Source organism: Oncorhynchus gorbuscha, linkage group LG03 (assembly GCF_021184085.1).
Source record: "Oncorhynchus gorbuscha isolate QuinsamMale2020 ecotype Even-year linkage group LG03, OgorEven_v1.0, whole genome shotgun sequence".
In the NCBI taxonomy this organism is placed as follows: domain Eukaryota; kingdom Metazoa; phylum Chordata; class Actinopteri; order Salmoniformes; family Salmonidae; genus Oncorhynchus; species Oncorhynchus gorbuscha.
The window spans coordinates 96607721-96623929 of NC_060175.1; the positions used below are offsets into that span (position 1 = coordinate 96607721).

The 16209-nt window shown below is 42.5% G+C and overlaps 2 protein-coding genes across 2 annotated transcripts in view; one reads left to right on the forward strand and one right to left on the reverse strand.

Moving 5' to 3' along the window:
- The window catches only part of LOC124032316 (sodium channel protein type 8 subunit alpha-like), a 126144-nt gene extending 125100 nt beyond the window's left edge, over positions 1-1044 (reverse strand). The window contains exon 1 of the mRNA XM_046344625.1: positions 933-1044. The gene's annotated coding sequence lies outside the window, so the exon portion shown is untranslated. The remainder of the gene's footprint in view (positions 1-932) is intronic.
- A 1097-nt stretch (positions 1045-2141) lies between these two features.
- Positions 2142-9721, forward strand: LOC124017955 (acrosin-like). Its single transcript, XM_046333201.1, has 4 exons — positions 2142-2464; positions 3255-3532; positions 7622-7764; positions 9692-9721. Exons 1-4 carry the CDS (start codon positions 2268-2270, stop codon positions 9719-9721), a joined length of 648 nt encoding a protein of 215 aa, XP_046189157.1. The 5' UTR covers positions 2142-2267.
- The last annotated feature ends 6488 nt before the right edge of the window (positions 9722-16209 follow it).

The window sequence follows — 16209 nt, forward strand, 5'->3', positions numbered from 1 at the left end:
TTAACCATCGTGCACAGATATTGCAATGTACGCGTTTAGCACCAGCCTACCCAAATGTGCGGCGCATCACAGCCTAAGAAACACAACGAAATGCTGCAGTGGGTGGTTTCTATGTTAGGCTTTTAGGCTGTTATATTTTCCCACCTTGCAAAATTTCCCATCTCGAATACATAGTCCTACCTTATCGCCATCAACATGGTAGACTCAGGAAACTCGGCTCCAATTGAAGGAAGGAGATGTGTAGGCTACCACACCCGTAAAGCCATGTCGACCACCTGATCGATACCAGGCTATGTGTATGCAACGAAATTACAATCGTTGTAAGGTTCTTGCTTTGATGATCAATTTTGAGATGAAAGGTTGATGAAAAAGACTCGTGGAGGATAGCAGCATAGTTTCAAAGGCTCTGGCACCACAGAAAACACCCCAACATGTTAGAATAGGCTCGATTAGATGGATGAGCATTTTGGGGGAAAGGTGGGGGAGAGAATGATCTCGTCAGGCTACTGACGCCCATTACCATACATTCGTTTGGACAATATTTGCAGCGTGTCATAACTACCACGAAATTAAATTACATTTAAGCACAAAATCATATATTGTTGTTTGATAATCATAATTTTAAAACAATTAAATCGTTGAGTTTTTGAAGCTGTCAAAATTGTGGCCATCCTCTTCTCCTTATAATTTTTCCTACTTGTCTGAACAATATTATGGCTAGCTCAGTGAAGGATATTAGCAATATATCCATTAAGCTTAAATATAACGGGAATCAGGTTGAGGCTAAGGCAGGCAGCCAATTCAAGCAAAAAAAGAAGATGCTGGTCAGAGAGCAGCTCTGCGACATTTTTATCAGGTTATTGACAGACTATAGAACCAACCAATTCATCAAAACATGCAACCATTTTAGAAAAGGCTAAGAATTGACCTACTTTATAAGCATTTACAAGGAACCCAGAAAGGCGTTGCTCTACTGCAGATGTCGAAAAGATTCGGGAGAAACTGTGATTGTCGCCATATTGTTGCTGCTGCCTCAGTGCTTGCAGCTACTCTGGCTGCATAATTGATGACACTCAGCAGAAATATAAGGGAGTGTCGGCAAATGCATTTTACTGATGAAATCATTGACCACCACCACCATTCATTTGTGCGTCAAAAACAGGCCTACTGTACATGTTAACACAATAAAGAGGTGAATTGTTATCTAACTTTTGTTCAAATACCTCGACAAGAGGTGAAATAGTTTTTAAAAAAATACTAGCCTGTAGGGCGTTCAGCACAGGCACAGCAACTGAATGGGCCATATCAGCTGACCATTGTGGACCACTTTTTCCAGTCTTGTAAGATTTATGATATGCCGTTTAGGCTACTGTAGACCTACATCGTGGCCAATGTAGCCTAATGAGTTGTTGGCATACAATAATGTTTTACTGTCTGTAAGTGATCATTAGGCTATTGATGTGGGCTACATTGATGGCATGAGACACTGCGTAAATTGGGCCTAAAATTCGTAGCAAATAATTATATGCAAAATCTGAAATTATAATGTAGCCTATGATAGCCGGTATCAACATTATCCCAGTCCCGAGTTATTGATAAGTGACCTAACACACAGCCTACAGTAAAAAAAGGTGACCAAACTTTTTATTACGTCACAAAGCCGACACCTCTTTGCTTTGGAACAATACATGAATGAATCAATCAATGTTTGGAGATCCACCAATCCACCTGCCAGTTTAGTCCACCTATATTTTCCTCACATAAAGATGGACTTTAGGACATTTGGAATCTTTTTACAATGTGCCCTGTCCATAAGTGTATTGTTATCTGAAGTTTCAGCACAAGGAAGTAAGTCCTAGATCAATACCAGATATATCATGAAAAGAATTGTGCGCAACGGGCGCGCTAAATGTTGCCAATAAGCGATGACGCGAAAGCTGATTCCAGCCTATTGAGGGAGGCTTGTGCTACGGGCGGGTACATGCGCAGATTAAATATATCGCTGGAACGCCGATTAAGTCGTTCACATGTCCTAATAATTCGAAACCAGGTGTTTTAATCAGAAAACCAGGTGTTTTAATCAGTATATGTTTACTTTGATATTGACCTTACATCCATTATGATAAGCAGAGTAAAGGGTGTTTACTTTTGCCATACTCGGCCTACTGTGATAATCAGTTTCATATGTGATCATTAGTGCACATGCTTGACCTGCATAACTTTCAACTGAAACTTAAATTTACATTCTACATTTCAATTATTCTGCGATGGTGATGACAGCATGCGGACAGCGGCCATTGGCGGATGCTCCAGGAGGGTCACGTGTTGTTGGAGGGCGCAATGCACCTTTGGGTGCATGGCCTTGGCAGGTCAGCGTGCAGATGAGGTCCTGGCACCTCTGTGGCGGGACCATCCTCAACAGCCTCTGGGTGCTCACCGCTGCACACTGCTTCACTATCGTTCCGTGAGTCATCTATATAACCAACAAGAAATAAATCACATGAATAACCTATATTACATCTACATAGGCTACCCAGCCATCACCATGCCTAATCATACATACCCAGCCATCACCATGCCTAATCATACATACCCAGCCATCACCATGCCTAATCATACATACCCAGCCATCACCATGCCTAATCATACATACCCAGCCATCACCATGCCTAATCATACATACCCAGCCATCACCATGCCTAATCATACATACCCAGCCATCACCATGCCTAATCATACATGCCCAGCCATCACCATGCCTAATCATACATACCCAGCCATCACCATGCCTAATCATACATACCCAGCCATCACCATGCCTAATCATACATACCCAGCCATCACCATGCCTAATCATACATACCCAGCCATCACCATGCCTAATCATACATACCCAGCCATCACCATGCCTAATCATACATACCCAGCCATCACCATGCCTAATCATACATGCCCAGCCATCACCATGCCTAATCATACATGCAAAAAGATAAAGCCAAACAGGTAGAATCCCTTGAGATACATAATTGAAAGTGTCACTTATAAAAAATATTTTCTTCAATTGCTTATAGGCTTAATAAGACAAAATGATTTAACTTAGAAATGAAATTGCAGTGACAGATACATACTTTCGTATCCTTCAGTAATGCATTTTTCCTTCTAGTCAGTAAACAATGGAAAAAGCTGCTGATACTCTTCTGCTCAAAATAATAATTTCTGTTGTTTAACGCCCCAACTGCTTTTGCTGTGCCCAGACCCCATAGGAGGTCCAGTCTGCGCGTGGTGGCAGGACTCAACGTGCTAACAGAACCAGGGCAGTACTCCCAGCGCCGCTATGTTGTGGAGGTCAGAGCCCATGAGAAGTTCCACCACCCCAGCTACTCCAACGACATAGCTCTTCTGCGTCTCAGCTCTCCACTGGAGTACACAGACTTTGTCCAGCCTGTCTGTACAGTGGAAGACGAGATGGAGGAGTTCAACTTAAACCTCAACCAGTGTTTCATCAGTGGTTGGGGCAGCACTTCTTTCAAAGGTTTGTGTGGGATCTATTAGGAAATGACAATACAATATGGTACAATACAACCATTATTAATCCAACTGTAACATCGGAAACTGGCCTCCTGCTCTGCTCTCAACCCCCCGTATAACACAAACACATCCATTTGAGAGGAGGTTCAGCCACAGTGCAGCACCCCTGAATGAAGATAAGTTTAGGTGTTAAAAGCCTTAGCCCGGGTACCAGTTTGTTTGTGCCATTGTGATTGCACAAACATTTCTGGGACCAGGCTATAAGGGTATAACAGTGCTGAATGTTGAATTTAGCAGTAGATGAATACAGCATGTTAATTAATTTATTTTTATTTCACCTTTATTTAACCAGGTAGGCCAGTTGAGAACAAGTTCTCAATTACAGTACAATTGTGACCTGGCCAAGATAAAGCAAAGCAGTATGACACAAACAACACAGTTACATATAGGATAACACAATAGAAAAATCTATACAGTGTGTGCAAATGTAGTAAGAATAGGGAGGTACGGCAATAAATTGGCCATAGTGGAAAAAGGAATGCTTGTTGCGAAATAGGAAACTGATTCTAGATTTAATTTTGGACTGGACATGCTTAGTGTGAGTCTGGAAGGAGAGTTTACAGTCTAACCAGACAACTAGGTATTTGTAGTTGTCCACATATTCTAAGTCAGAAAAGGTCCAGAGTAGTGATGCTAGACGGGCGAGCGGGTGTGGGCAGCAATCGGTTGAAGAGCAGGCATTTTGTTTTACTTGTAGTTGGAGGCCACTGAAGGAGTATTGTATGGCTTTGAAGCTCGTCTGGAGGTCCGTTAGCACAGTGTCCAATGAAGGCCCAGAATTATACAGAATGGCGTCATCTGCGTAGAGGTGGATCCGAGAATCACCAGCAGCAAGAGCGACATCAATGATGTATACAGTCATTTGAGAAACCAAGGCTGTTGAGTTTGCCGATAAGAATGCAGTGATTGACAGAGTCGAAAGCCTTGGCCAGGTCGACGAAGACGGCTGCACAGTATTGTCTTTTATCAATGGCGGTTATGATATCTTTTAGGACCTTGAGTGTGGCTGAGGTGCACCCATGACCTGCTCGGAAACCAGATTGCATAGCGTAGAAGGTACGGTGGGATTCGAAAAGGTCGGTGATCTGTTTGTTGACTTGGCTTTCGAAGACCTTAGAAAGGCAGGGTAGGATAGATATAGGTCTGTAACAATTTGGGTCTAGAGTGTCTCCTCCTTTGAAGAGAGGGATGAACGCGGCAGCTTTCCAATCTTTAGGGATCTCAGACGATACGAAAGAGAGGTTTAACAGGCTAGCAATAGGGGTTGCAACAATTGCTGCAGGTAATTTTAGAAAGGGTCCAGATTATCTAGCCCGGCTGATTTGTAGGGGTCCAGATTTTGCAGCTCTTTCAGAACATCAGCTATCTGGATTTAGGTGAAGGAGAAATGGGGAGGCTTGGGCAAGTTGCTGTGGGGGGTGCAGAGCTGTTGACCGGGGTAGGGATAGCCAGGTGGAAAGCATGGCCAGCCGTAGAAAAATGCTTATTGAAATTATTGTAGATTTATCAGTGGTGACAGTGTTTCCTAGCCTCAGTGCAGTGGGCAGCTGGGAGGTGCTCTTATTCTCAATGGACTTTAGTGTCCCAGAATTTTTTGGAGTTAGAGCTACAGGATGCAAATTTCTGCTTGAAAAATCTAGTCTTTGCTTTCCTAACTGCGTGTGTCTATTTGTTCGTAACTTCCCTGAAAAGTTGCATATCGTGGGGGCTATTCGATGCTAATGCAGTACGCCACAGGATGTTTTTGTGCTGGTCAAGGGCAAACAAGTCTGGAGTGAACCAAGTGCTATATCTGTTCTTCGTTCTACATTTTTTGAACGGGACATGCTTATTTAAGATGGTGAGAAAAGCACTTTTGAAGAATAACCAGGCATCCTCTACTGATGGAATGAGGTAACTTTCCAGAATACCTGGGCCAGGTTGATTAGAAAGGCCTGCTGCTGAAGTGTTTTAGGGAGCGTTTGACAGTAATGAGGGGTGGTCGTTTGACCGCGGAGCCATTACGGACGCAGGCAATGAGGCAGTGATCACCGAGATCCTGGTTGAAGACAGCAGAGGTGTATTTAGAGGGCAGGTTGGTCAGGAGGATATCTATGAGGATACCCGTGTTTACGGATTCAGGGTTGTACCTGGTAGGGTCCTTGATCATTTCTGTAAGATTGAGGGCATCTAGCTTAGATTGTAGGAAGGCTGGGGTGTTAAGCATATCCCAGTTTATGTCACCTAACACTACAAACTCTGAAGATAAATGTGGGGCAATTAATTCACATGTAGTGTTCAGGGCACACATGTGGTGGTCAGGGCACACCTAAGGGCTGAGGGGGCTCTGTAACAAGCGGTAACAATGAGAGAGTTATTTCTGGAAAGGTGGATTTTTAAAAGTAGATGCTCGAACTGTTTGAGCAGATAGCAGGATAACATGACAGAACTCTGCAGTATATTGCAACAACACCACTTTGGAAGTTCTATCTTGGCAGAAAATTTTGTAGTTGGGGATGGAATTTTAGGTGGCCTTCCTAAGCCAGGATTCAGACACGGCTAGGACATCAGGGTAGGTGAAGTGTGCTAAAGCAGTGAATAAAACAAACTTAGGTATGAGGCTTCTGATGTTAACATGCATGAAACCAAGGCTTTTACGGTTACAGAAGTCAACAAATGATAGTGCCTGGGGAATAGGAGTGGAACTGGGGGCTACAGGGCCTGGGTTAACCTCCACTTCACCAGATGAACAGTGAAGGAGTAGGATAAGGGTACGGCTAAAGGATATAAGAACTGGTCGTCTTGTGCGTTGGGACAGAGATTAAAAGGAGCAGATTTATGGGCGTGGTAGAATAGATTCAAGGCATAATGTACCGACAATGGTATGGTAAGTTGCGAGTACAGTGACGATGAGAGAGGTCTTGTCTCTGGAGGCACCAGTTAAGCCAATTGAGGTCTCCGCATGTGTGTGGGGTTGGACAAAAGAGCTATCTAAGGTATTTTGAGCGGGGCTGAGGACTCTACAGTGAAATAAAACAGTAAGAACTAGCCAAGACAGTAGTAGACAAGGCATATTGACATTAGAGAGGCATAAAGCAAACAAAGGTGTTGATCAGAAGAGCTAAGACAACGGGTAAATGGCGATGAAAGGTCAGTTTGGTACATACAGGACCTGAGTTTAAGGCTGGGGCCCGACAGGTAAACAAAATTAGGTATCGTGTTATTGAAACAGTCCAGGGGGCATCAACTGTGTAGCAGAGTGATCATAGGGTCAAAAGAGCAACAATAGGTGAGTCAGGGTGTCGTTTGGTAGTCACTACTACGCTAGGCGAGCAGAGGACACAGAGTTCATAAAAGCTAGCGGGCCTGGGCTAGTAGATGGTTCTTCGGCGACATCGTAACATAATAGCCCGTTGAGACCACATCGGGCAATCACGTCGGCAGTCCAGTCGTGATGGATCAGCGGGGCTCCTTGTCGACAAAGAGTCCAGGCCAATTGGCAAAGGAGGTATTGTAGACCTAGAATTAGCTGGTATATGGGCCTAGCTCGAGGCTAGCTGGTGCTTTCTTCGGGACAGATGCATTAGCTAACAGTAGCCACTTGTTTGCAGCTAGCTAGCTGCGATGATCCGGTGTAATGATCCAGAGCGCCAGGAATCTGGTGATGTGGTAGATAGAAGCAGTCAAATATGCTCTGGGTTGATATCGCTCTTTGCAGACAGGCAGGTGTTGTCTGAGCTAAGGCTGGCTGGCTGATGACCGAGAAAAAAGTGAATACCGCTATCCGTGGCTAACAAAGACTAGTAGCTAGTTAGCTGGCTAGCTCCTGATAGAAGTTCCACGTCCAGGAATAAAAATAGCAGATCCGTACCACATTGGTTGAGGTGGGTTGCAGGAAAGTATATTTAGTTCGTAGATAGAAAGTGAGATTAAGATGTATTCGAAAAAGACTATTGCTATTTACACAGGATAAAACGCAGGGTAAGACAAAGACAAACACAAACATCTTACTGCTACGCCATCTTGGAACAATGTGTGTCTGGTATCTCTTTAGGAAAGCCAATGGACACACTGCAAGAAGCTGAGGTGGAGCTGTTTGAGCGAAATACTTGTAACCGGATCGACTGGTACAACGGTTACATCAAGAATGGCATGATCTGTGCTGGCTTTGAGACCGGGGGGGTTGACACATGTCAGGTGAGGTGGCCATTATGTCTGTGTCCAAAATGGCACTCAATTCCCTTTATACTGCACTACTTTTGACCAGAGCACATGGAAAATAGGGTCCCATTGAATAAAATTGTGTTCGCCATGATAATACCATAAACATACTCTGTTTTCACTGCATGAAGGGAGACAGTGGAGGTCCACTCCAGTGCTTCAGTGAGGATCAGGAAAAATTCTACATTGTTGGCGTGACAAGTTTTGGGGATGCCTGCGGATTGCCTAAAAGACCCGGAGTGTATACTATGGCCAGCAAGTACTCAGCCTGGCTGAAGACAACTCAGTCAAGATCCCTGTCAGCCGTCTGTCAGCTAGATAACCGTTTCATCTTAGTCCTGTCCAGTGTAGTTTCTAGACTTATCTGAATGAGGTGAACTGCTGAATCTAGTCCAGTGTTTGACATAAACTACGCTCTCATGGATGGTCATTACATTTTGATGACTTTACATTGTCAATAGTTCTGTCACTTCTCAGGAGTAGCCTAAATAAACCATATTATTCAAAGGCTCTGTAGGCTATATGGGTCATTTCAACAATTTAATGATTGTTGAAGGATAAACCTGTGAAATGCCAAAAGGCTATTGTTTCCACTGTCTTACTTTATCATAGTAGCCCAATAAAACAGTAGCTAGGCCTTAAGGAACATGAAATTAAATGTTGTAGCATACTAATAATTTATTGAGAGAATTCTATTATATTCCTTAGGACTACTATCCTACTTATATTGGCAAGATTTTGATCTCACAGGTTGGTAAAAATGTCAAGTTCAACCACTGAGCAGAGGTGCCGCTCTTGTGATTGGTCCCAAAAACATGATCCATTAATTATATAATATATATATAATGTAATTAATGGATTATGTTTTAAATGCAACGTAAATGTGTACATTTTCCTGTTTCACAAATATATTGTTCAAAAAAGTCTGTTCAGTTACTTACTACCGTCGTGTCTTTGGCTATGCCGGATTAAGTGATATGACATGCTATTCTATACAATCCTGTAATTAATATTACTTGATTGAGCTAATCATGTAAATGTAATTAACTAGAAAGTTGGGGCACCGAGCTGTTATCTTCCGAAAAAACTCTTAAAGACCTAGTAATATTTTACATCAATAGCAGTCAATATTACTCGTCACCTTATTTCAGTCTCATCTGAAAGTTGTCAATTCTTGGTTATCTTCACGAACCCTGGCTAACAAGTTGAATCAGCAATACAAAAGTGGGATTAATTATATATTTACTAAATACCAAACTAATCAAACAGAATTACATATACACAGAATGAATCATACCTTAAATACAATGTCATAAAGGAAAACATCCCTAGCAGACGCAACAGATAAGACAGCTGGTTACACAAAGGAAAATGGGTTGGGTTTGAGTGAAAGAGTGGGAAGACTGAGGAAAAAGGGAGAAGCTGTGCTATCGTAAATACAATATCTTATGCATTATAAATTACCGCCCATTTGGAAAAGGAAAATGCAATAAATATTTACTCTGAGCTGCGCTTCAATAGGTTGGTGGTAGATGGAAGGCCGTGTTGCCCAACAGAGTCCTTTGAAGAGTGTCTCTGGTGGTAAACGGGAAACATTGTAGTGTCGTCTTTGGGTGGTAGGCGGGATACTCTGTCTGTCCTTTCCTAGCCCACGTTTTTAGCTGCTGTTGCTAACTCAATGGCTAGAATGTCTCACTTCTTTAGTGAATAAGAGTTCAAAGTTCATACCATTCACAACCAAAGCTCACGCTGAGGTTGGCTTAGTTCTGTAGTTGACATGTTAGTCCTTTTTAACGTATGGACCGTCGTCCTCCGAACAGGAGGTTACATTTTCGTCAAGGGCTTATATAGTGTAGGGAGAAGGGTGTGTTTTCATAGTTTTATAACCCATGTGTCTTCACAGGGGCGGGCCACTGATGGAGCAGGGCCCTAACCTTATGAAAACCCAAATCTCTCATGGAAGCTAAAATTACATTTAATCTTTTCACCAATAATTTTATATTCAAACATTTAAATTGCACAACAATTCCATGTGAATCTGATAACTATAATGTGTAGACTTTCCACTGTACCATTTATGTCATACTATCATTGATGAGAATGTTTCAGATGACAACCGAACTGACATCATATTCATTAAGTACCACCGCATATGTACAACTGGTTGGATTACCAAAATATGGTTAATTTCCCTCCACCTTCTGATGTTCCCAGAATCTCTATGTTAACCGAGGGGTTTTCAAATGTCACATCAGTAGGGTAGAGAGAGGAAAAAAGGGGGGAGAGGTATTTATGACTGTCATAAACCTACCTCCAGGCCAGCGTCATGACACTACTCTGCTCCTCACCCAGTGGGCATACGACCTGATAAAGATGTCTTTTACTTCTGGTCGAGACATCTTATAACCCGACATGTTTTTCATTATTTATTTTTGACGCCATGAAAAATACGTCTTATTTTGGTTGATATGTTTTTTGGTTGAAATCTGATTGAACTACTGATCAGTTATCTAAATACTACTTAATTAATAGACACCAATCTATATAAACATGTTCATAGTGTTTGTGGTTCATGCACCCATTGCATATAAGACACAAGAACCATTACAATGATTACAATTTGAGTAATGTCTTTTTCAACAGGGTTTGCATGATTCAGCTTAGCACACTTGGTAAACAACAGCAGGCAGAGCGCACCAAGTCGGGTTAGGGTGTCATGGCATGCTGTACCCAGTCAACACGCTGGGCTCTGGCATATTCCGTTTGAGATACAGGGGGCTCGGAATGGACTTGGGTGACTTCATGCGGGCTGAGAATTTCCAGAGTCTGGCAGAATCATATTACTCTGGGCTCCGGCTAATGGTAATCGGGCCGAATCCACTTCAGCTTATAAGTTCAATACATTTTTTGAGGAGTAAGGCCATTTAGGTTTTTATTACACTCAACATGCGTTCTTCTAAGATCCTCAAAGTTCTTTGAAGAATCTTAGGGTTCTTAGCACTGAAAATGGCTCCTAAAAGGTTCTTCGAAGAACCCCATAGGAGGTGGGGTTCATCGAGGAACCTTCTTAGTTGGGGGTTCTTGCAGGAACCTAACTGCCCAACTGGAACATTTGGATTTGAAAGGACAACCGGTGCAGGCACTTACCTTAACTGAAAAATGTAAAGATCTCAATTTAAGGTTTGTCCCTTGTATGATCTAAATTTCTATTGTTTTATGATAATATCATCTGTAATTTCATATGTGTGCCAATCTTTCTAAAACAGAAAATGGACACAATTTAATGGATATCAAGAGGTAAGAATATGTTGAAGGCTGGCTGTACTGCGTGCAGATGACTGAACAGCTCGCTTTTGACAAAATGATGTCTATTGGTATGTTATGCAGTTCGCATTTACCATCGTCCTCCCTTACCATTACAATAAATATCCCATATGTCATTATCAAAACAGGTTTTTTTCATTCACATTCAACACAAAAACCAAGCTATGAATTCTGTTGTGTGCATGTTATATTAATCATCTGTACAAGTACTATTTTTTTTGGACTTCACCCTCCCTACACCTCTGATGAATATAACAGGAAACCTGTCCGATCACAATGCACTGCAAATTCATTCTGGCTGTGGATACGGAGAACATCAACACATTAACATCAACACGTCAGAGGATATATCCATCGGGCTCTGCTGGGAGTTTACCTCATTTAGATGTTATTATTCTGCTTTGCTACTAAAATCATAAACACTGAGAACTAAAACATTGTGTTATTGTTATGTTTATTGTTATCATTATTAATAATAGGAGACGGGGGGACGGGGGGGGGTAGTTAAAAAATGAACCCCATAAGTTTCTTTGAGGATACATTAAAAGGGTTATTTGAAGAACTTATAGGGGTTCCCCCCACAGTTTAACTATGAAGAACCCCTAAAGGATAGTCCAGGGACCTTTTCATTTTAGAGTGTAAAGCAGCGATTTGTTGGGGAGAAAAACGTCAAGGAACGTTTTGCTAGATAGCTCGTTTTAGTTAGCTAACATTAGCTCTCTGGCTAATCCTCCAATGACATGGTACGTTTACCTGTTATAGCTAGCTAACGTTTTGACATTTTGATACTATCTGTTTAGTTAATGTTTAGTTAATGTGTGTGTGTGTTCTCTCTGTCTCTGTGTGAGAGACAGGGAGAGATGATCACAATAGCTTTAGATAGCTAGCATGACAACGTTGACATGGCGTGTGACGGAGAGAGATAATGATAATAACTTATAATAACTTATAGAAAATATTCTCATCATGTCAACATTGTGCCATGCTAGCTTTGTGTGTGTGTGGTTGATTAATACAAATACAGGAAACATTGATTGTGTGTGTGAGACATTGTTAGCAAGCCTAGTTCTTGAAACGTGTACGCCCCAATATGAATGTGAAGTTCTTCTTGATTCATCAAGGATCCTTGAATTTTTGTGTGTTTTGTATTTGACAATATGATACATTTTGTATATCACTGCTCCCCCTCAACACTCATTCTGAAGTTACACTTCTCAACAGCCTTTTTCAATTATTATTATTTTTTAAAATCAGGAATCTTCTTGCTTGGATGGAGGAGAGAACAAAGCGAAGTAGTACAGTATTTATCCAGCCTGCTGACTAAGAAATGTAAATAGCCGAGGTTTTGCTGTCCATCTCTCTCTATATATCTCAGTTTGTCTGCCTGACTGACATATTTCTGAGGGGAACGATAGTCAGTGTACTTGCTAGGCTAAGTCTAACTTAGTGAAGACCTTAGGTAATGGTTAATCATGATTTGTTTCTGTCTTTACAGTTCCTGAAACGTCAATGACCTGGTGCATGGCCTCTAAACCCACTCAGTAACCAGTGATCTATTCTGCTACATACCGGGGAATGGAGAGAGCAGAACCACCCCTCAAATACATAGTCATTAACGGTAAGTTCTGTGTGCGAAATGTCACTTTTTTCTCTTTGATACTCTGATCTTCAATGTGTATTGATTCCTACTAACCGGCTCGGTAAGAGCTTGGTTTGTACTAGCTATGCTGATGATCATTAATGTTTGTTTTTCTCTGCATCAGGTCTCACTGAGACTGGATTCCCCATGAGACATCCTATTCAGTTGACCATGCTTGCCTGGTCGTAGTGTAAGTAGATTCAATTGAAATAGCACCGCTTCTAATAATATATTTTAACTCGCCTTTTTTTTCAGGTGCAAAACACATGTGTCCTGATTCAACAGACACCTCCACTTTCTCTCTTACTCATTCTCCCTGTCGCTCTGACAGAGCTCATTCTCCCTGTCGCTCACTCAAACTCACACAGATGCGCAGTTGCAGAGAAGAGATTTGCCAATTACACCCCCGCTAACAAAAAAAATCACTGTTCGGCACTAAATGTAATTTTTATTCAGACATTTGGAACAACACAAATAAATAATCATAACATTTAAAACTGTATAAATATAAAAGTATATACAAAAATATCAAAAGAAGTAACAAAGATACATTACCCATCCCCCAACACTGTCAACCAAGAGTCAAGACTAAACCAATTCACCTCGGTGGTGTGCAGACTGGTTTATATTATTCTTAACGATTTCACACAAACCAGAAAAAAATGCAACAATGTCTGAAACTTTATATTCACAGTATTATGAATGAATTGTGGTTTATTTGGTAGTATTTCGTAGTGTGACTGATTTTACTAATTGCATTGGTACTGTACAAAGGTGCGCTATTTGATAGATTTTTTTTAGGCTGGCCCGTGCCACCCCCGGCAAGATGCTGCCCTGGGCGGCTGCCTATATCGCCTATACCTAAATCCGCCACTGGTTGCAGGAATGATATAACAGACACCATAACTTTGGAAAAATATGATATTTTGTCTCTTTGCACATACTTACATTTTTGCATCCCCCAATTGAGGAAAGCTTGGCAATCTCTGTACAGGACAATGTCCTCAGGATTATGGAACGGTGTGTTTAGAAACAGTATTAGGTAAAGAAAAACTTTACCATTTAGAGATCAGTAAAAAAAAATGATATTATCCAACTACTGTCTACTTTTGATATCCTCTTTCTTAATTTCTTTTAGATTTATGACCAATGAATTAATGTCCTAATATGAAGGGACATATGAACAAATATGCCTTTGCTACCACTCGTGTGTGCTCCATTGTAATTGGTAAGTAAATGTGAGCAGTTGAGACATTTGACATAGACAACGAGACATTTTTGTAGATTATGAGTGTTAAAGATATTTTACTGTGTGTTACTGTTGTCTTATCCTGCATGACCACATTGTGCCAATTGTTAATTTATTTTCTTCTCTTTTTATGCTTACAGTAAGTGTCATGAAATGGCAGAAAACTGAGGATATCGATTTGCTTTCTACGCTATAACTGACCCACATTTCTTCAGCTAGTACCAAGGAAATACTTTTAACGTAATTTTCTAGTTTTCTTTTCAAATCTCAAATTGATAAAGATGTAATGCGCTAAGGCCTCCCGAGTGGTGCAGCGGTCGACGACACTGCATCTCAGTGCTGAGGAGACACTACAGCCTTGGGTCTAAGCACTGCATCTCAGTGCTGAGGGGACACTACAGCCTCGGGTCTAAGGCACTGTATCTCAGTGCTGAGGAGACACTACCGCCTCGGGTCTAAGGCACTGCATCTCAGTGCTGAGGAGACACTACAGCCTCGGGTCTAAGGCACTGCATCTCAGTGCTGAGGAGACACTACAGCCTCGGGTCTAAGGCACTGCATCTCAGTGCTGAGGAGACACTACAGCCTCGGGTCTAAGGCACTGTATCTCAGTGCTGAGGCGACACTACAGCCTCGGGTCTAAGCACTGCATCTCAGTGCTGAGGAGACACTACAGCCTCGGGTCTAAGGCACTGCATCTCAGTGCTGAGGAGACACTACAGCCTCGGGTCTAAGGCACTGCATCTCAGTGCTGAGGAGACACTACAGCCTCGGGTCTAAGGCACTGTATCTCAGTGCTGAGGCGACACTACAGCCTCGGGTCTAAGCACTGCATCTCAGTGCTGAGGAGACACTACAGCCTCGGGTCTAAGGCACTGCAACTCAGTGCTGAGGCGACACTACAGCCTTGGGTCTAAGGCACTGCATCTCAGTGCTGAGGCGACACTACAGCCTCGGGTCTAAGGCACTGCATCTCAGTGCTGAGGCGACACTGCCGCCTCGGGTCTAACGCACTGCATCTCAGTGCTGAGGAGACACTACAGCCTCGGCATCTAAGACACTGCATCTCAGTGCTGAGGCGACACTACAGCCTCGTGGTCTAATGTGGTCTACTACAGCCTCGTGGTCTAATGTGGTCTACAGCCTCGGGTCTAAGGCACTGCATCTCAGTGCTGAGGCGACACTACAGCCTCGGGTTTATCCTAGGCTGTGTCACAGCCAGCCGTGACCGGGAGAATCACAGGGCGGCTCACAATTGGCCCAGCGTCGTCCGGATTAGGGGAGGGTTTGAGCCGGCCGGGATTTCCTTGTGTCATTGTGCTCTAGCGACTCTTTGTGGTGGCCGGGGGCCTGCAAGCTGACTTCGGTTGTCAGTTGGACGGTGTTTCCGCCGACACATTGGTGCGGCTGACTTCCGGGTTAAGCGAGCAGTGTGTCAAGAAGCAGTGCGGCTTGGCAGGCTCTTGTTTCAGAGGACACATGGCTCTCGATCTGAGAGAAGATTGTAACTACCAATTGGATGTCACGAAATTGGGGAGAAAATTGGGGATAAAAAAAAGAGAATGCGCTGATACTCTTCACTGCAGATCTGACCCATCACACCACTCTTCAAGAGGACCACTACACTCCTGATCGCCTTCTGTGCTCAGAGGTCCTTGATGAGGATCTACCTCATCACACCAATCGTATTAATACTAATCTGGTGGTATGGTGGTCAGTAAAAAGATGGGGGAAAAATCAGTACTTTTTCAACCAGTGTGCGACCAGAATATGACATCATAAAAATAAGTTCAATATCTTTTCCACCAGGTTTGGAACCCAGCAGCGGCAGCTCCACCTCTGTGGGAGCACAAGCCGTGCGAACATTGCTTGGATTGTGTTGCCAGATATTTGCTATGAGGGGAACTGCCCCTTTTAAAAAAGTTCATCCAAGTGTTTCTTGCACAGAGATTGAGATCCTCTGTCCAGCTTTCATCACTCAAACTATCCTGTCTGATTTATCTATAGTTATGCACATGTGGAAATGGGATTTATTTAGGCTACAATTATAAACTGATTTGTTTGAGCCCTGAATGCTGATTGGTTGAAAGCCATGGTATATCAGCTGTGTACCAAAAACATACTTTCTGCTGTTCTAATTAAGTTGGTACCCAGTTTATAATAGCAATAAGGCACCTCAGGGGTTTGTGGTATATGGCCAATATACCAC